Genomic DNA, 20,782 nt, shown 5'->3' with positions numbered 1-20,782 from the left:
TTGGTGCTGATAACGCCAAGGTCGCGGGTTTGTTCCCTGTAAGGGCCACCATCTGCCGCAGTCTGGCTGCAGCAAACTAACCGAGGGTTGACGAACAACTTGTGTAGATTGATACAGCAGGAGTGGGAGCCGTTTATTGTAGGACAACAGAGGTATTTATACATTCCACACAGCTTATCCTAATTAACAAAGACTAGATACAACAGTCAACCAATAAGGAATCTCCACACTTAATGGCTCGCTGGCGTTACTTCATAAACCACTCCCTCTGGCAAAATGCCAGGCGCCATCCAGACTTGTTTACAGACTCTAACATCCCCTGCTTTGCACCTGGGTTCTGCAGTTCTCTAAAATGCAGACAGGCAGGTCCTGGATGGCCTTGCCTCTCACAATTTTACAGGCTTTTTCAGCTCCAAGTGCTCACAACATCATCCTCTGGTTTTTCTGCCTTTGACCAGATTCTTGAAACAGAGAGTTTGGATCAGTTTAAGTCAGATCCATCCAGCTCAGCTGTGGTGGTGAACAGAACCACAACTGCTTTGTTCTCAGTCTTTCATCAAGGACTTGGTAAGAGAGGGAGATGCTTCCAAAGAAAGGGACAGGAGCTATGCAGGTCCATTGACGCGTCTACTACAGCCCCTGCCTGGTGTTTCAGACCTATTTCCTGCCACTCAGCCCCTCATCCTTCATCCTAAACCTCTAACCTGTTCCCTAGCCCCATGGCACCATGACCCATCATTCATACCTATGTATGTGCCAAGGGCCTTTCCACGTCATCCTCTCCTGCATCCTCCTTATCAGGCACACACTTCTACCAGCACCATCTACGAAAGTCATTTTGTATCTCTATGAAAAGGTCCTTGACTTCCAAGGCCAACTTAAACATTGTTCCTCCATGTTCCTGCTGTCTGGGTACATAGTCCTTTATACCCAGTATCACTCCTAATACCATTGTCTTTCTTCATGTCTGTGTCTTGCCTAGAATGTGAGTACCTGAGAGAGGCGGGGATTGGGTCTCTTCATCTTGGCTCCGGGCTCAATGTGGCTCCTGGCAAAAAAACAAAAACTGTCCCCCAGATGTTGAGTGGAATTTGTTGAGTGGAATGATGAAGCCCTTATCTGTTCTCAGAGACTGGGAGACCCAACGCACATGGCACTGGTGCTACAGGGCCAACACATAACTGTTTCGCTCACCTATACCCTTTGCTTCTTTCCCAGACGGGGTTGACCGGACCTCCACAATCTAGAAGCTGAAGATGAGAGTGACCGCGCTGGCCGTGAAATCGACTGCTGCGGGTCCAGTGTCAGCCATCTTCATGGTTGCATAGAATCCTCCAAGATACTTTGCAGCCCATTTCCCCTGGTCCCTCGCCCATTTTGATTTTGTGAGAGCGTAGGTCATCCTTGTAAACATATCAGTAGACCTGGGATTGGTTATGTTGTCATTTGTTTCTGTCATGGGATGGTTTGGTGTGCCCCGTGAGAGGAGTCTCTAGGGAAATGTGGTGGGACTAGGGGCGGGGGTGGGGGAGGGATGTGAATGGCTTCCTGGATGGAAGGGGTGGGGATGGCTGCTGTGAAAAAGAGATGAGAGACACAAGAGGGAGGCAGAAGCCCTCACCTGGGGAGCCCTCTTAGAGAGCCTGGCTTCCCAGTCAGGCCACAGAAGGAGATGGTGGACCCATGCGACCAAAGCAAGATGGTGGCTCGCCTGTTTCTGTTTCCCCTGATTGGGTTCCCTGAGGCCCCACTTGAAACAGCCACAGGAGAAAGTCAAAGGGCAACAGGGGCAAGAAGGAAGAAATTCCCTCCAGCAAAATTTCAGATAAACTTTGATTTGTGTATTGTTTACATAAGAATTTTAAAGGGTACATAATGTGTAAAGAGTTTGGGTAGAACTTCTCTTCATACTATGGTTTTTGTAAAAGGATTTATTGTTGTTTATGGATTCATTTTTTTTTCTTCTATTTTTATAATAGCAGCAGGGTTGTCTTTTGAAATGGCTGCCGAGCTCTGCTTCTTGGGAAGATGGATATAGTCACGTAGGCCTGAGTTGCTATCTTTCACCATTAAGTGGGAGGAGCCTGTGGGTGGATTTGAAGGATGAGGATGTGGCCAGAATGTACACAGCACTAGGAAAGGACACAAGGACGATGGCAGCATGTGATCAGTTACAGATTTGCTCACAGGTCACCCAGAGATTGTAAACAAACCTTGCGGCCTCTTTCTGGGCTGGATTTGCTTCTCATCTAAAGACCTTGCTTCCTTCCCACCCTCCCCCTGGGCTTCATCTTAGCACTGCTGACCTGGCTCCACAGACACCCAGGTGGGTCCCAGTTCCATGGTGGAGGGTGATGCTTTTCCCTTACAAGAGGTCTAATATCCAGAAAATGAGATCAAAACATGTGCAGCGGGGTTTCCTAGAGGAACCTGAGCCGTAGGGGCTCAGTCAAGTCCCTGCTGAGGAAGAAGAGAGAAAGGCCCAGCAACAGTGCATGAAGGGTCAGTTGGCAAGTGTCAGAGAGAGCAAGCAGGAGGCACTGGGCTCACGCAGTCCAGCCCCACCCTCCCAGGTGGCAGTAAAAGCAGAAGTGGGAAGGAAGGTTCTATCCACACAGTGAGCCAGATGTGCTGTATAGTTAGCTGATTTATCCATCTACACAGAAGGGAGGGGGGGAAAACGCTCATTGCATGGTGAGAGATTAACAAACTATGGTACCACAAAGTAATAGCTCTATTTCTTAAGGGCAAGAAAGAGTGTGTTTTGGAATTTGATGCCGTGGAAGGTATTAGTGGAAATCAAAAGGGAATTGTGCTCTGCACTGGAAAATTGGGTTGTGTAGATGACGGTATAAATGCTCAGCCAGAGGCAAGATTGGGGAGAAGGGTGTAAGGCCTGTTTATTAAATGAGTGAGAATGATGCCTCTTTTTTTTTTTTTAAGTGAAGTCAGAGTCACAATTAATTAGATCAGATCATGAAAATTATTGCACTCACTTATGGTTATTTTTTTAAGTAAATGAATTACACAGATTTAAAAGGGCTTAATAAAATCCAAACAACTTTCTTTTACCATCAAGATTAAAATGTACACCCAGCCCAGCCAGGATGCTGTGGTCAGGTTTTTGAAACCTCTTTGCCATGCAAAAGGCTTCGAGTACCTTAACCAGAGCCTTTAGTGAGCCCAGAAAGCTTGAATCCATAATTTCATGCTGTGCATTTAAAAGAGAGAGAAAGGGGGGGGAAAGAGAAAGAGAGGGAAAGAGAGAGAGAGAAGAAAAACATTTAGACCTCTCCTTGGGGTGACTAAATTCTAAAGATGCAAATCCATGTGCAGAAAGAAGCAGCATTTTTTTTCTTTTTTTTTTTTTTTTAACCAAGTGCCATTAACATTCATCCCTCACATCCCGTTTCTAAACAAGTATAATGTTGGGGAATGTGCTGGGATGGACGATCACATGTAAGGCAGGAAGAATATGTCAAAATGATGAAGGCCAAAGGTAAGGCCAAGAGGGTTTGAGGATGTGTTTGGGGGATGCTGATGAGAAAGTTAATACAGAGGAGAGAAAACAAGGGTATTACATGTCTTGTAGAGAAAGGAGAAGGCGTTCGGATCTGCTGCAAAACACACGTATCCATAAAGACTCGTGTTATCAGAAAACAGATTGTGAACACAATCACATTAGCACGAATCCTTTAAAAGGAAGAAGACCTTAAAAGTATTTGCAAATCTGAATTTCTATTTATTCCTTCACTGAATATAGAAACAATGGTTATCTGATTATTAGAGATATTATTTTGGATATGTTACTTATTAACTTGCTATGGCTGGTAACCATGATAAAGTCTGTTATTAATAACAACATAATTCTTTTTTTAAGAAAAGAAAAGCTTATTTTTCATTGACTGTGTATAGATTTACTTAGTTGTGTTTTGCTATATTAGTGTTTTGTTTTGTTTTTTTAAGTTGAGTGTTCTGATGAATTTTAGGAGCCTGTCCCCATCTTGTTTTGAGTCCTGTGTTGACTGCAGGTATACAGCTCAATTTAAAAATCCTAAAGCAAAAGAATTTTATTTATAAAAGAAACAGTTGCATGCATAAGGCTGTGAAGTCGGATATTTAGTAATAAAGCGGCAGTGCCTTTTTTTGTATTTACCCATTGATCCCCAAATGCAACTGTTTTATATTAAGTAAATAGAAAACGATTTTAAAAAAGAATCTCAAGAGTAAAATCTATTTCACTACGTGGGTTCCCCCCTCCCCCTTGTTCTGAGTTAAGCAGTGTGTCAACTTGGCATCTCGACACTGTCCCAGGGACAGTGGTGTTCTACAATATTGTTATCATGTATGATGTTTTATTGGTGCTTTTTATTCATAGAGGTTTCTTACCAGAAACAGTAGGAAGAAACACATGAACTGTGTCCACGACATGAAACATTGCTGCTGATATGTTTTTTCACATGCTTTTGTTGAAGTTTCACTTTTTAAACGAGAGCCAGCCAGCAAAATAGATGCGCTGGGTCTGCCCACTGGGGACAGCTGTTGTGTACCAAGCTCTCAAATCCTGGGTATGGAGGGTTCCTTTCTGATTCTCAGGATTGGAGCTGCAGCTGCCACCCCCCTACCCCCTAGCCCCCACCCCTGCCACTCCCATTCATTCTGAAGAGACACTGAGGGAAACTGAGATTTTCTTTTGAGGTGTCACTGGCTGCCTTTTACAGAATGGGAGCCTCCTCCGGGTCTTTTGTCCTTCTGAACCTCTTGTAGCAACTGCCAGTGCAAGGTTTGTAGATGTGTATCCCCAGAGCCCGGGCTGAGCGCTGAGCTGGGCCCCATGCATGGGCCTGCAACCCAGGAGGGCAGCGTGGGGAGGCAAAGCAGGCCCCATGCGGTGCCCCTCTGGAGATGACCTTGACAGTCCCCTGCAGCCTGGGTGCGGGTAAGCAGCCTAACCAAGGCACTCGGGTGTGCCTGTTACAAGCAGAACCTACAGAAGGATCATTTGCACATGGAGCTGTGATAACACTAATGTTGTTTCTTTTTCTTTCTTTTTTACAAGTCATCAGAGATGTTTGCAAAGTGAGTTTTATTTTTTTGTAATTCCTTTATCTTTACTTAAAGGTGAATGTGTATTCCTCTGGGAGGAATAGGAAGAAAACAGGAATGTTCATAATGTCAAACAGAAACTTCCTCCCTTATTAATATATAACCCTCATGTATTTATGCCTAATGTAAACTGACTTTTAAAAAGCTCTCTTCTGTTGCATGCCCATGAAGGCATCCGTATTGTACATGCATGCCTTGCGTCCTGTTTTCCTGTATAAAGTTAGTGAACAAAGAAATATTTTTGCCTAGCTCATGTTGCCAAGCAATGCATATTTTTTAAATTTTGTCATATATGGAAAGAGCATGTTTGTTACATGTAAAAGCTTTACTGATATACAGATATACTAATGTTTGAACATGCTTTCTTTGCAAGTGTACAGTTTTCAAATGTTGTTACCAGTGAAACACCCTTGTGGTTTAAACTTGCTACAATATATTTATTACTCATTTCCTCCCATGTAACTAAGAATCATGGCTATATTTCATATCAACGTTATATTGAAAGTGAAGGGAAATGATTAATACAAGGTTTTGTAACACTGGTGTGTGTGTATTTTCTTTTTGTCAACATGATCGATTAGAAAACAAGAACTGAGTCTTAGAAATAATCCAGCAAGGAAGAGCAAGTATGACATCCCCATTAACTATTCTCACCTGCCCAGGCTGCACAACTACATCTTCAACCACGAGCTACTTTCTTAACAAACAGGTGGGGGACGGGGGGACAGAAATGTATACAGTTTGATCTTTGCCCAGAGTAGCCAGTGAAAGTGTTGCCCAAATTAGGGACATGTTTCTAAATACAGACTCTAACCTTGAAGAGAGTACTGCTGATACCTTCCTCTCGTCGTCGTCACTGCTTTTGAAATATTTCACACCTTAATCATGGCATAAGGAAACCAGCCTCCTTTGAGTCTTGGGATTTTGCCCACACACAGCAAAACATGAAACTTCTGATTCCAGTATGATATATAATAATATATTAATATAAGTTCTAAATATGTCAGTAAAGCATACGGCGGGAGAGAGAGACTTGGATTTGAATTCTGGCTTGAGCGTTCTCTAGCTGTGTCACCTTAGACCAGTCACTTAACCTCTCTCTGAACCTCAAAAGTCTTTGTTTTGTTTTAGCCTATGGCATTCAAGGTTTACAAGTGTAATTAGACCCCTAATCCAAAAAGAAGTAAAAACAAAACATAGGAGATAAAGGTCACGGCCACCGTCACCCAGCAACCCAAGGCAGCCACAACTTGACAAGGTAGTGATAACCACATAAGCGACTCCCTTTTTTGCCTGCCTTACTCTAAAGACAGGCAGAATCTAAATGGGTCCCTGGGAACAGAGCGGAATGCCTCGTCAACTAAGAGGTAAAATGAAATTCCTCCTGAAGGTGAATTCTTGTAACCCAAATGAGCTACACGTGGGGGAGGGGAGAAGGTGCAAGTGGAGTTGGAGCCCACTTTGGAAGGTGTGAAGTCACAGTGGTAAGAGCTTCGGGGGAGAGGGAAGAGGAAGGGAGGGAATCAGCACTGACTAGTGAGGGGTTTTTAATCAGCAAAGCTGCAGCTCAGCCAGTGACCTCTGTAAAGGAAAGGCTAATCCTGAAGAAAACGTGACCTTTACAATAAAGCTTGCAGGACCTCCGCACATGCAGCCCCCAAAAGAGACTTGATCCCACTTACTAAAGGGGATGGTAAGCACCTATGGCACCGTGGCTTGGAAGGAGCTGCAGGGGTGAGCCAGGAGTCTAGAAGGGCCAAGGGTGAGGCTGACCAGTTCACGCTCTGCACACCGGCAGGGAGGAGCGGGGACAGTGCTGGGAAGCCACCTCTCAAACCAAGGACCTTGGTTTGTTCCACTGAACAATCACCCTACCACTGGCCCTGGCTCCTGATCAGCCCAAGTCCCTGGAGGGGAGGGCTGGCAATTGGCACATTTACCAACCAAAGCCTCCTCCATAACCAGAGGCAGATTCTCGAGAATGTGGGGGCTTCAGGGTGGATCCCACTCACCCAGAAGCACAGCTTGGCAGCCCACACTTGGCCGTCTCCCCCTTCCTAGTGTCTCATGCTGGCATGTCACACCCAGGCAAGGATGTCACAGCAGTGGTCCCACAACCACCTACAGGTGTTTCCATTTTCTATTTTGCATCTACACAACTCAGCACTTGAAAACCAGCCCTTCCCTGGGGGCCTCAGCCTCTGGATCCCCAGCATTAGCTCTGGGTTCTCCGAGCTCTGCGCTTCCCCGACTATCTGTGAGGTCCCCTTGTGGTGCAGCTTGCTTCTGTCCCCACAGCACAACTCCTCTGCAATATGGAATAAGAAAACGCGAAACTCCTCTTCAGTGTTTTATTAGGTCTAATACACAAAACCCCTCTGTCGGACACCTACGAAGTAGCCCTGTCCTGCCTCCCCAAGCTCAGGGGTCAGCCTGCAGACCCCAGATGTGAGACTGCTGATGTCAACATCACCCCACTCAGGCCAACCCCAGCCTCCGTGCCATAGAGACGTGATCCTCAGGTTAAAGGATGCCTAGAAGGTGGTCCGAGATTGGTGAGTGACTTGGTCACTCTTCATTTCTAAGAGGAGTAAAGAAAAAGGGAAGGGGAGGTGGAGAGGAAGACGGTCCAGCAGGTAAAGGCACTGGTTCCAGGGGGCAGAGCCTGAACTGGAAGTCTTTAGAAATGGGTCTCTGGTTAGAGCATCATTTCCAAAGCAACCCTGAGACTGTGGTCCTCCCTCACCCACTCTCCATTTCTGGATGAAGAGTGGAGGGCGGATAAACATACGTTGGAGAAAAGATAGACTCTTCCACAAATGGTTCTGGAAAAACTGGAAATCCATATGTAACAAAATGAAATTAGACCCCTATCTCTCACACTGCACAAAACTCAAAGTGGATCAAGGACCTAGGCATTAGGCCAGAGACTCTGCACCTACAAGAGGAAAAAGTAGGCCCCATTCTCCATCATGGCAGCTTAGGAACCAAATTCCTCAGCAAAACTCCTAAAGTGCAAGAAGTAAAATCAAGAATCAATGCATGGGATGGAATCAAACTAAAAAGTTTCTTCATAGCAAAGAAAACAATCAAGAACATGAAGAGAGAGCTTACAGAATGGGAGAAAATCTTTGCCACCTGCACCTCAGATAGAGCATTAATCTCTAGGATATATAAAGAACTCAAAAAACTTAATACCAAAAAGAAAACACAATCAATAAATGCACAAAGGAACTGAACAGACGTTTCACAGAAGAAATATGACCAGTCAACAAATACAGAAAAAAAATACTCATCATCTCTAGCAATCAGAGAAACGCAAATTAAAACTACACTGAGATTTCATCTCTCTTCAGTCAGAATGGTAATTATCAAAAATACAACAATATTTAAAAGTAAACAATGAATGTTGTTTAAATAAAAGTAACAAAAAATGTTAGCGAGTATGTGGGGGAAGAGGCACACTCATACATTGCTGATGGGACTGCAAATTGGTGCAACCACTGTGAAAAGCAGTATGGAGATTCCTTGGAAAATCTGGAATGGAACCAACATTTGACCCAGTTATCCCTCTCCTCAGCATATACCCAAAGGATTTAAAATCAGCATTCCATAGTGATGCAGCCACATCAATGTTTATAGTAGCTCAATTCACAATAACTAAGCTATGGAACCAACTTAGGTGCCCTTCAATAGATGAATGGATAAAGAAAATATGGTATATGTACACACAATGGAATATCACTCAGCCACAAAAAAGAATGAAATCATGGCATTTTCAGGTAAATGGATGGAACTGGAGAATATCATGCTAACTGAAATAAGCCAATCCTCAAATCCAAAAGCCAGATATTCTCTCTGCTCTATGGATGCTGACTCACAATAGGCTGGGGTTGGGGGGTGGGGGTGGGGATTCACCAGATTGGATAGAGGGAATGAAGGGAAAAGAGTGGGGATGGGAATGGGAGAGACAGTGGAATTAATCCAGACATAACTTTCTTAGTTCATATATGAGTCCACAACCAGTGTAACTCCACATCATGTACAACCAAATAAATGGGGAGTAATTCTCCCTGTATGTATAATATGTCAAGATACATTCTACTGTCATGTATAACTAAAAAGAACAAATTTTAAAAATTAAATGCAAAAAAAAAAAAAAAGAAAAAGGAAGGCAGCTCCTCTGTGGATGTGTCTGTTTCTGTCCGTCCAACCCTTTGGGACCCAGGTATGTGAAGTGGGAAATGTGGCTGTCGGGGAATTGAGAAGCTTTGGCAAAACTTGAACATGACACCTGGGCTGTGGTGGAGGAGCCCCTCTGGAGCCAATGCAGGTTCACAGCGTCCTACCGCCGGGATTCCACCCCGCCTGTGGCTCCCTCCTGCCAGCCTCCTTCATGGGGCTCTTGTCCCCAGACTTTGACTTCTCTGTGATTTCAACCTGAGAATTTCCTCTGTGGAATGTTTTCCACTCTTCAGTGGTTTCTACTTCAATTTTTAAAACCAGTGGAGAAACATTTGGCAACCTTACAAAGCTTGTACTTCATATAAAAAAAACAGACCTTTGTGTTTACGTTTGACTCAGAGTACATGCTTTTAAACAGCCTGTTGCCGAGTTTTCTGAGGTTCTGTTTCAGTCCAATCCAGAAGAAACAAAATCCAAGCCTTGGGGAGTGAATTGCTCCCACCAGGGCTGTTGGAACTTGAGACAGCTAGTTAACTCTCCTGTGGGAACCACAGCCACACCGAGTGTCCCTGTGTTGGCTCCAATGTCCTGGGGAGATATTTCCAGTATTTTGGTGCCATAAAACTCTTTACAGTTTCAATTAAGTAAGGTCAGATGAATCTACAAACCCCCCAATCAAATCTCTCCAGCTGGATCTCACCACTTTGCTTTCGGGTTCGTTTATCCCCCGATCGGATCGACATTCATTTCCTGTACCTGAGCCTCTTTTATCATTGGCCTGGGACTCTGTTATTCATCTCAGATGGAATATGTACAAAGACAGCAGCACACTGTGTATGAGAAAATAAAATGCACACAGGACAAGCAAATCATCGGGGTGTGACCCAGTCTTGCAGCTTTGGGGGCCACAGGATGCCCTGCATCATCCCTCCCCCAATCCTAAGCAGTACAACATGAATTGAGTGATTATCTATTATGCTGGGAAAAGGAAGGAAGTCCCCAAGTCCTTGCATAGGAGCCCAAGGCTAATCCCTCCACAGAGAGGCCTAAAGGTGGGCAGAATCCCTTGGTACCTGGCCACAGGCCAAGGACTGTGACAAAGCATCTGGGCCCACCTAGGTCCCTAAGATTTCTGGAACAGAATTCCCTTTAAAAAAAATTTTAAATTCTTTTTTTAAAAATTATTTATGTATTCTAATTTGTTATACATGATAGCAGAATGCATTTCAATTCATAGTTCACATGTAGAGCACAATTTTTCATGTCTCTGGTTGTACACAAAATACAGTCAGACCGTGTCTTCGTACATGTACTTAGGGTAAGGATGTCCATCCCATTCCACCGTCTTTCCTACCCCCATGTCCCCTTCCTTCTCATCCCTCCCCTTTACTCTATCTAAAGTTCCTCCATTCCTCCCATGCTCCCCCCACCCACCCCCATTATGGATCAGCATCCACATATCAGAGAAAAACATTTGGCCTTTGGTTTTTTGGGATTGGCTTACTTCACTTAGCATGATATTCTCCAACTCCATCCATTTACCTGCAAATGTCATGATTTTATTCTCTTTAAATGCTGAGTAATATTATATAAACCACAGTTTCCCTATCCATTCATCTACTGAAGGGCATCTAGGTTGGTTCCACAATTTAGCTATTGTGAATTGTGCTGCTATAAACATTGATGTGGCTGTGTCCCTGTAGCATGCTGTTTTTAAGAGCTTTGGGTATAAACCAAGGAGAGGGATAGCTGGGTCAAATGGTGGTTCCATTCCAAGTTTTCCAAGAAATCTCCATACTGCTTTCCAGAGTGGTTATACCAATTTGCAATCCCACCAGCAATGTGTGAGTGTGCCTTTTTCACCACATCCTTGCCAACACTTATTGTTGTTTGTATTCTTAATAGCTGCCATTCTGACTGGAGTGAAATGAAATCTTGGCGTAGTTTTGGTTTGCATTTCAAAATGTTGAACGTTTTTTCATATATTTGTTGATTGATTGTATATCATCTTCTGAGAAGCGTCTGTTCAGTTCCTTGGCCCACTTACTGAGTGGGTTATTTGGTTTTCCTGTGTTACTTTTTTGAGTTCTTTATATAACCTAGAGATGAGTGCTCTATCTGATGTGCTCGTGGTAAAAATTTGCTCCCATCTGTAGGCTCTCTATTCATTTCACTGATTGTTTCTTTTGCTGAGAAGAAGCTTTTCAGCTTGAATCCATCCTATTTATTGATTCTTGATTTCATTTCTTGCACTGTAGGAATCTTGTTAAGAAAGCGGGACCTAACCCGACATGATGAAGATTTGGACCTACTTTTTCTTCTGTTAGGCACAAGGTCTAATTCCTAGGTCCTTGATCCACTTTGAATTGAGTTTTGTGCGTGATGAAAGGGGCTTAGTTTCATTTTGCTACATACAGATTTCTAGTTCTCCCAGCATCATTTGTTAAAGAGGCTATCTTTTCTCCAATATATGTTTTGGTGCCTTTGTCTGAGATAACTATCTATGTGGGTGTGTCTCTGTGTCCTCTATTCTGTACCATTGGTCTACAAGTCTTTTTTTGGTGCCAATACCATGCCATTTTTTTTTTTTTTTTTTTTACTATTGTTCTGTAGTATAGTTAAAGTTCTGGTATAGTGATTCAGCCTGCTTCATTCTTCTTGCTAAGGATTGCTTTGGTTATTCTGGGTCTCTAATTTTTGAAGTTGAATTTTATGATTGCTTTTCCCATTTCCGTGAGGAATGTTATTGGGATTTTGATTGGAATTGCATTAAATCTGTATAGTGCTTTGAGTAGTATGGTCATTTTGACAATATTAATTTTGCCTATCCAAGAACATGGGAGATTCTTTCCATCTTCTAAGGTTTTATTTAATTTCTTTCTTTAGTGTTCTGTAGTTTTCATTGTAGAGGTCTTTCACCTTTTTTGTTAAATTGATTCCCAGGTATTTTTTTTAAGGCTATTGTAAATGGAGTAGTTTTCCTAGTTTCTCTTTCAGAGGAATTGTCACTGATGTACAGAAATGCCTTTGATTTATGGGTGTTGATTTTATATCCTGCTACTTTGCTAAATTAATTTATTAGTTCTGAAAGTTTTCTGGTGGAATTTTTTAATCCTCTAGGTATAGAATCATGTCGTCAGCAAATAGTGACAGTTTGAATTCTTCTTTTCCTATCTATATCCCCTTAATTTATTTCATCTGTCTAATTGCTCAGGCTAGAATTTCAAGAACTATGTTAAATAAAAGTGGTGAAAAAGGGCATTCCTGTCTTGTTTTTAGAGTGCCTGCCTCATATGTACAAGGTCCTGGGTTCAATCCTCAGCCCCACAAAGAAAAAAGAAAAAAGAGAGAGAGAAACTCACTTGCCAGGTGCAGTGGCACATGCCTGTAATCCCAGTGGCTCAGACTTCCCTTTTTAGGCATTTCTCTAGTTTATTCTGAACAATACATCAGCTATGGATTTAGGACCAACTTGAGCTTAGAGTGCCCTCTAGTGCTGAAACAGTGACAACACACCAACCATGAACTTGAAGAAAACTTGGACTTAGTGCACCATCTAGTGCTGCAATAGAAGAGACCTCAGAGAAAATAAGCAGCCAACTAAAACTTCTGGAAGGACAGGCACAAACAAGGCCAGATTATGAAGACAACATAAATACCTAATCCTTCAATATGAAGACAACATCATATGCCAACAAGCATCAAGAACTTTCAGGGAAGCATGACCTCATTTAACAGACAAGATAATGTGCCAGAGTCCAATCATCAAGCCATCGATATATACAGACTCTCAGAGAATCCAAAATAGTTGTTTTAAGGAAACTCTATGAGCCTCAAGAAAAAAACATAAATGATTTAGTACTCTTAACAGAGAAATGGAAGTCATTAAAAAAAAAAAAAAACAGAAACCCTTGCACTGAAATGTTCACTAAGCAAAATTTAAAACACAATAGAAGAGGGGGGATAGTAGAGGATAGGAAGAGCAGCAGAATACAACAGTCACTAATATGGCACTATGTAAAAACGTGGATGTGTAACCGATGTGATTCTGCAATCTGTATACGGGGTAAAATTGGAAGTTCATAACCCACTTGAATCAAATGTATGAAATATGATATGTCAAGAGCTTTGTAATGTTTTGAATAACTAATAAAAAAAGAGAAAAAATAAAACACAATAGAAGGATTAATAACAGAATAGACCAAACGAAACATCAGTGAACTGGAAGACAGGCTATTTGAAAATATACAGTTAGAGGAGAAAAAAGAAAACAGAATGAAGCAAAATAAAGAAATCTTATGGGAACTGTGGGACAGCATTAAAAGAGCAAAATTTTAGGTTATTGTTCAAGTTCAAGAGGGACCTGAGAAAGCCAAAAGGGTAGGAGATTATTCAAAGAGATCAAAAACAGGAAAATTCCCAAATGTGGAGAAGGATACAAATATCCAGATACAGGAATGTCAGAGGTTACCAGTCAGATTCAACCCAACCAAGCTCTCAAAAGCTAAATACAAAGAGAATTCTCAAAACAGCAAGAGAAAAGAGACACATAGCATGCTCAGATTCACTGGACAGAAAACTCTTCAGAAGAAACTTTATAGCCCAGGAAGGAGTGGGATAATATTTTCATAGTGCTAAGGGAAAAAAACAAACTGTCTTTGAAGAATACTATACCCAACAAAGCCATCCTTTAGAAATGAATAAAGGTAAAAACATTCCCAAACATAAGCTGAGAGAATATATCTCCACCAGACCTGTCCTACAAGAAATGCTGAAGGGAGTCCTTCAAAATATAAGAGATTCCAACAAGTAATAAGAAAACATTGGAACATTGGAAAGTATAACACTCATTGGTAAAATTAACTGTACAGATGAATTCAGAATCCTATAATATTATAGGTCATTATATAATGATAAAGGGGTCAATTTAGGGAAAGAAAACAACTATTGAAATATATATACATTTCAATATATATACGTGTATATATATCCCCCCAAAATATATATACCCCCAAATATTTGAGTACCTAAGTTTATAAAGCAATATTAATAGACCTAAAAGGAGAGAGAACACTAATAAGGGACTTTAACACCCCACTTTCAGCAATGTAGCCATCACCCAGAGAGAAAAATCAACAAAGAAATAGCAGAATTAAACTGGGTCATAGACCAAGTGGACCTAACAAACACCTAGAAAACATTCTACCAACAGTTACAAAATATTCATTCTTCTCAACTGTATGCAATGGCTGGGGCTGTAGATCAGTGGCAGAGCATGAGTAGGGCACTGGGTTCGATCCTCAGCACCACACAACAATAAAAAAATAAAATCAACAGTACGCAAAACATTCTCCAAGATAGGTCATGTGATAGACCAAAGACAAGTTTTAAGAAATTCTTAAAAATTGAAATCACATAATTATCTTTTTTCATCCCAATACAATAAAACTAGAAATCAACAGCCAAAAAAAAAAAAAAAAAAACTTTTTTGGAAACTATACAAATACATGGACATTTAAAAACTCTTGAACAACCAATGTTTCCAGAACAAAAAAATAAGAAAGAAATTTTTAAATTTCTTCAAACAAAAGAAAATGGAAACACAACACACCAAATCCTACAGAAGTCAGTAAAAGCAGCACTGAGAGGGAAGTTTACAACAATCGATGTCTACATCACAAAGAAGACAAATTTCAAATAAACAATACATCACTGTTTCTCCAGAATTAGAAAAATAAGAACCAAATGTAAAGTTAGTAAAAGGAAATTATTTAATAAAAATCAGGACAGAAATTAACAAGATAGAGACTTCAAAAAAAAAATAGAAGGTCAAAGAAACAAAGAGCTGGCTTTCTTAAAAGACTAAATAAATCTACAAATCCCGAATTAGAATAACTAAGGCAAGAGGGAGTCAAATAAATTAAATCATAGATGAAAAAGGAAATATTATAATTAATACCACAGAAAAACAAAGTATTATTAGAAATTATTATATACAGCAACACATCAAAAGACGTGTGACCTAGATGATATGGACAGATTTCTTTGTACACCTTACCAAGACTGACTTAGGGATGGAAGGCCTCAACACACAGTGGGTAATGAGATTGAATCGGTAATCAAATATCTCTCATCAAAGAAAAGCCCAGGACCAGAGGACTTCACTGCTGAATTCTACCAAACATTTAAAGAAAAATAATACCAAATTTTCTTAAATTATTCCAAAAAAATAAAGAGAAAGGTGCTCTTTCAAATCTGCCCAGCATTACCTTGATATCAAAACCAGACAGTAGCCAGGCATGAAAAATGATTACTTCGGCCTGCCAGAAAGAAGCACAGGGGATTTGTCTCCATCTTCACTATGAGACCTACTAGGGCTCCTGGAGGTAAAACTCACAGAAGTGTGAGGGCCCCCACGGATGTCCCCCCCTGGAGTTTTTAACCCTCCTACATGTCCTCTGAGAGCCTCCAGCAGTTCATCCATCCCAGCTTCCTCCCCAGCGCTGGCTCCTGCGCTTCGACTCAGTTTGCTCAGACTGCCAAGGATGCTTCAGAGGGACTTGTTCTCTCCCTCAGAACCAGCAGAATCATCAGGTCCCAGGATGTTATGAAGGTGCTCAGCAGAAGGTGTGAGAGGCTGATGGAGGAAGACTCTTGCCCCCCTATCTGAGTGTTGCTGGGGAAAGTTCTTCAGAATCCAGGCCTGCCAGGAAATTTCTCAACTGACCGTGTGGAGGACAAAAGTATTTGTACTGGGTATCCACTAAGCAGTTTTGGACAATGATGCTGCCTGCTAAAGCAATGCCCAGAATGACCTGCTGTGGTGCCATTACTACCTGAGTGTAGAAAGCTTTGAATGTGCTCCACCACCAGCTCACAGGACAGACCAATGGCATGCTTTAAGTTTGCAGAGGCCACATCCCAGTAGGAATGGTCTTTATGGCTACGCCGGAGCCATAGGGACATCACGGGAAGAAGAAGGTGAACAACTGCATAGATTCCAAACCCCGGTCCTGAAAAAGAAAGGTGTCCCTGAATTTCTGGGCTCAAGCCAGCCTCCTGCTTTAGCCTCCCAAGTAGCTGGAACTACAGGTGTTAACCACCATGCTGCTTTGAAGTTTTGGAAGATACTTTTACATAAAGGAGAAAAATGTAAACCTTGATCTTCATATTTGATATGCAAATTGAGATATTCCTCAATTTTAGAGCCACACAGTATTCCCATTGTGTGTGTGTGTGTGTGTGTGTGTGTGTGTGTGTGTGTGTGTATATATATATATATATATATATATATATATATATATATAACAGTTTACTTTTTCATTCCTTTACTGATGGACATTTAAGATGTTTCTAACATTTTGCTTTTATAGGTAATGCTATAAGTACAATTTTTGTGCTTCCTTATAGAAATAATAGATTATTAAAATTCTCATTTTAAAAGCAAGATACCTTTTTTATATGAAAATTATGATAATAAAAAGAAGGAAAAAAACCTGAGATATAACATTTCATATATTTCTATTAGGTTTTTAATACATATGTATTTTTATAAATGCCTAAAATTTTATATTGTAGTAATTATACTCCATAGATATAAATTTTAACATAATGACTTATAAACAGTTATGTCATTAAATATTATTTGTGGATATTAAAAAAAAAATAGCCAGGCACAACGGCACACACCTGTAATCTTAGCAGCTTGGGAGGCTGAGGCAAGAAGATCAAAGAGTTCAAAGCCAGCCTCAGCAAAAGCAAGGCGCTAAGCAACTCAATGAGACACTGTGGCTAAATAAAATACAAAATAGGGCTGGGGATGTGGCTAGTGGTTGAGTGCCCTGGAGTTCAAGCCCCAGTACAAAAAAAAAAAAAAAAAACAGAAAATAATAAAAAAGAAAGTCACAGGCCAATGTCCTTGATGAACATGGGTGCAAAAATTCTTAACAATATACTAGTAGGACTGGGGATGTGGCTCAAGCAGTAGCGCGCCTGCCTGGCATGTGTGCAGCCCGGGTTCGATCCTCAGCACCACATACAAACAAAAGATGTTGTGTCCGCCGATAACTAAAAAATAATAAATATTAAAATTCTCTCTCTCTTTCTTTCTCACTCTCTCTCTCTCTTTAAAAAAAAACAACAACAACAATATACTAGCAGACCAGATCAAATAGCACATTAAAAAGATTATTCATCATGATCATAAGGGATTCATCCCAGGAATACAAGGACAGATCAAAACTCCTAAAAACTCCCCCCCCCAAAAAAACTAATAAATAATAGTACTAACAAAAGAATTCATCAAAGTTATAGGATACAAAATCAACACACAAAAATCAGTAGAATTGTTATATATAAATAATAAATCTAAATCAAGAAGATATTCCCATTTTAATAGCTCCAAAATGAATAAATATCTATTAATAAGTTTAACCAGAGGTTATAAATATATAAAACACTGATGAAAGAAACTGAAGAGGACACAAAAATGTAAAGACATCTTGTGTTCGTGGATTGGAAGAATCAGTATTATTAAAATGTTCATACTACCTAAAGCCATCTACAGATTCAAGGCCATCCCTATCAAAACACCAATAACATTCTTCAAAAACTAGAAGAAAAAAAAATAACTAAAATTCATATGGAACCACAAAATCTCCAAATAGACAAAGCCATCTTGAGCAAAAAGAACAAAGCAAGGAGCATTATATGCCCTGATTTCAAAATAAATTACAAAGCTATAATAATTTAAGCAGCATGATATTTGCATTAAAAACAGACAGACTGATAGAGCAGAATGGAGAGCCTAGAAGTAAACCCATGCATTTACAGCCAACTGATTTTTTATAAGCATGCATTAGAGAAAGAACAGTCTCTTCAATGAATGGTTCTGGGAAATTGAATAGCCACACACAGAGGAATGCAATTAGACCCTCGGGTAAAACTCAGTTCAAGGGCTGGGGCTGGGGCTGGGGCTCAGTGGTGGAGCGCTTGCCTCATGTGTGTGAGGCACTGCTTTCAAGCCTCAGCACAAAATAAAAATAAAGTGTAAATGTGTCCATTTACAACTAAAGAAATAAAAATAAAAAATCTCAATTCAAAACAGATTAAAGACTTAAACATAAATCTGAAGCTATGAAAGAAACTTCTAGAAGAAAACATAGTTGAAGTGCTTCAAGATATTGGAATGGGCAAGTATTTTGTATAAGATCCCAAAAGCACATGAAACAAAAGCAAAAATAGACTAATGGGATTACATCAACCAAAACAACTTCAGCAGGGCAAAGGAATCCATCAACAGAGACAACCCACAGAATGAAAGAAAAACTATGTGCAAACTATGTATACAACAAGGAGTTAATATCCAGAATATATAAGGAATTCAAACAACTCAATAGAAAAATAAACCTGATCTAAAAATAGGTCATAGATCTGAATAGGTATTTCTCAAAAGAAGACATACAAATGGAAAACAGGTATAAGAAAAAATGTTCAACATCACTAATCATCAGGGAACGGCAAATCAAAACCACCATGACATCATCTCACCCCTGTAAGAATGACTATAATTAAAAGACAGAAGGTTGTAGCGCTGGCGAGAATGTAAAGAAAAGGAAGCCCCACACACTGTTGGTGGAAAACAATATGGAGATCCCTCAAAAAATTAAAAATAGAACTGCTATATGATCCAGCCATCCAATTATTGGGTATATGTCCAAAGGAAATGAAATCAGTATGTCAAAGAGACATCTTCACTCCTGTGTTTACTGAGGCACTATTCACAATGGTAAAACATGGAAACCACTGAAGTACTCATCAGCAGCTGAATAGATAAAGAAAACATGGTACATTAATACAATGAAATACTATCCAGCCTCAAGAAAGAAATCCTGCCATTTGTGACAATATGGACGGAACTAGAGGTCATTATGTTAAGTGAAAAAAGAAAACAGGCATAGAAAGATAAATACTGCATCATCACACTCATATATGGAATCTAACAAAGTTGATCTCATAGGAATTGAGAGAACAGTGGGGCAGGGGGACAGGGAAAGGCTGGTCAATGAACACTAAGTTCTAATTAGAGAAGAGAAACATGTTCTGGTGTCCTGTTGCACAGTAGAGAACTATGGTTCAAAAAACTAGAATAGGGGGCTAGGGTTGTGGCTCAGCGCTAGAGAGCTTGCCTACATGTGCAAGGCCCTGGGTTCAATCCTCAGCACCACATAAAAATAAAATAAAGATATTAAAAATAGATTAAAAAATAATAATTTTTAAAAACTAGAATAAATGATTTTGAGCATTTTTACTATAAAGAAATGATAAATGAGGTGATAGATATGTTTGCCCTAATTTAAACATTATACAATGTAAAAAAATACAAGTAAAAAAAATACAAGTAAAAAAAATTGTAAATGTAAACCAGGTGTGGTGGCACATGCCTATAATCCCAGCGCCTCCAGAGGCTGAGACAGGAAGATCTTGAATTCAAAGCCAGCCTTAGCAACAGCAAGGCACTAAGCAACTCAGTGAGACCCTGTCTCTAAATAAAATACAAAATAGGGCTGGGAATGTGGCTCAGTGGTTGAGTGCCCTGGAGTCCAATCTCCCGTATTCCTCCAAAAATTAAAAATTTATTATTAAAAAGATAAAAGTAGGAATTCTTGGAGAATATCTTGGGGGCATTCTAGATATGGGGGCAAGAGAGCACATGTGAGTTTGAGAAACTAAATAAATAGATACAGGACTGGAACTTAGAATGCAGAGAATGGAGAGTGGTAGGGTTGGGTACCAGGGATAGAGATAGGGATGAGTCATAAACCATAGTTTAAAAAAAAAAAAAATGGACCGTACCATAAGGACAATAGCTGTCCTTGGCAGCCAGCAGTATGCTCAGTTGTAAGGGGTTTTGTTTTGCATATCAAAAGGGCATAAGTGAAAAGGCCCCCTCCTGTCCCATGCCCCATTACTTAGTTCCCCTCTGTGGAGGCATCAGAGTGAGCTTCCTGTGTGCCCACCAAGACAGAGTTTGTACATATATAAACACTGATATCTTTTTGTTCCCCCTTTATACACACAAAAGAGCAGGCTGTGCACACTCTTGATCATTACATGGTATTTTTCTTCATATTCATGGTATTTTTCTCAAAACTGATTTTCTTAAATCAGTTTCGAGACCATTCATTCTCTGTCAGTATTTGATGATTTTGATGGCTGCACAGTGCTCCATTCTGAGGATCAGCAGAACTTCTTCAACCAGCCCTTTATTAATGGATACTCAAGTTGCCTTTATTATACACACTGCTCAATGAATAAATTATATATCTCATTTATTTCACACAGGTGCAAGGTTTCCCACACTGGGAAACGAGGGCTGCAGGATTAGCAGGTATTACATAAGTCAAGGTTCTCCAGAGAAATAGAATAAGAGGGCGAAGGAGAGGCAGCATTGCTCTCAGGAGTTACTCAATGGTGAGGGCGGGCGAGTCTG

At 40.5% G+C, this 20,782-nt stretch overlaps 1 protein-coding gene across 2 annotated transcripts in view; it reads left to right on the top strand.

The window, feature by feature from the left end:
- Positions 1 to 5,645, top strand: part of Samd4a (sterile alpha motif domain containing 4A) — a 210,143-nt gene extending 204,498 nt beyond the window's left edge. For both annotated transcript variants that reach the window (XM_026384080.2, XM_026384079.2), the window contains one exon: positions 1,219 to 5,645. In XM_026384080.2, coding sequence (XP_026239865.1) covers positions 1,219 to 1,247 — 29 coding nt within the window. In that variant the 3' untranslated portion in view covers positions 1,248 to 5,645. The remainder of the gene's footprint in view (positions 1 to 1,218) is intronic.
- Positions 5,646 to 20,782: the final 15,137 nt, after the last annotated feature.

This window comes from Urocitellus parryii, chromosome 6, assembly GCF_045843805.1.
Source record: "Urocitellus parryii isolate mUroPar1 chromosome 6, mUroPar1.hap1, whole genome shotgun sequence".
Taxonomy (NCBI): domain Eukaryota; kingdom Metazoa; phylum Chordata; class Mammalia; order Rodentia; family Sciuridae; genus Urocitellus; species Urocitellus parryii.
Note: the sequence above shows the minus strand (reverse complement) of the source record. Positions and strands in the feature narration are given on the sequence as shown.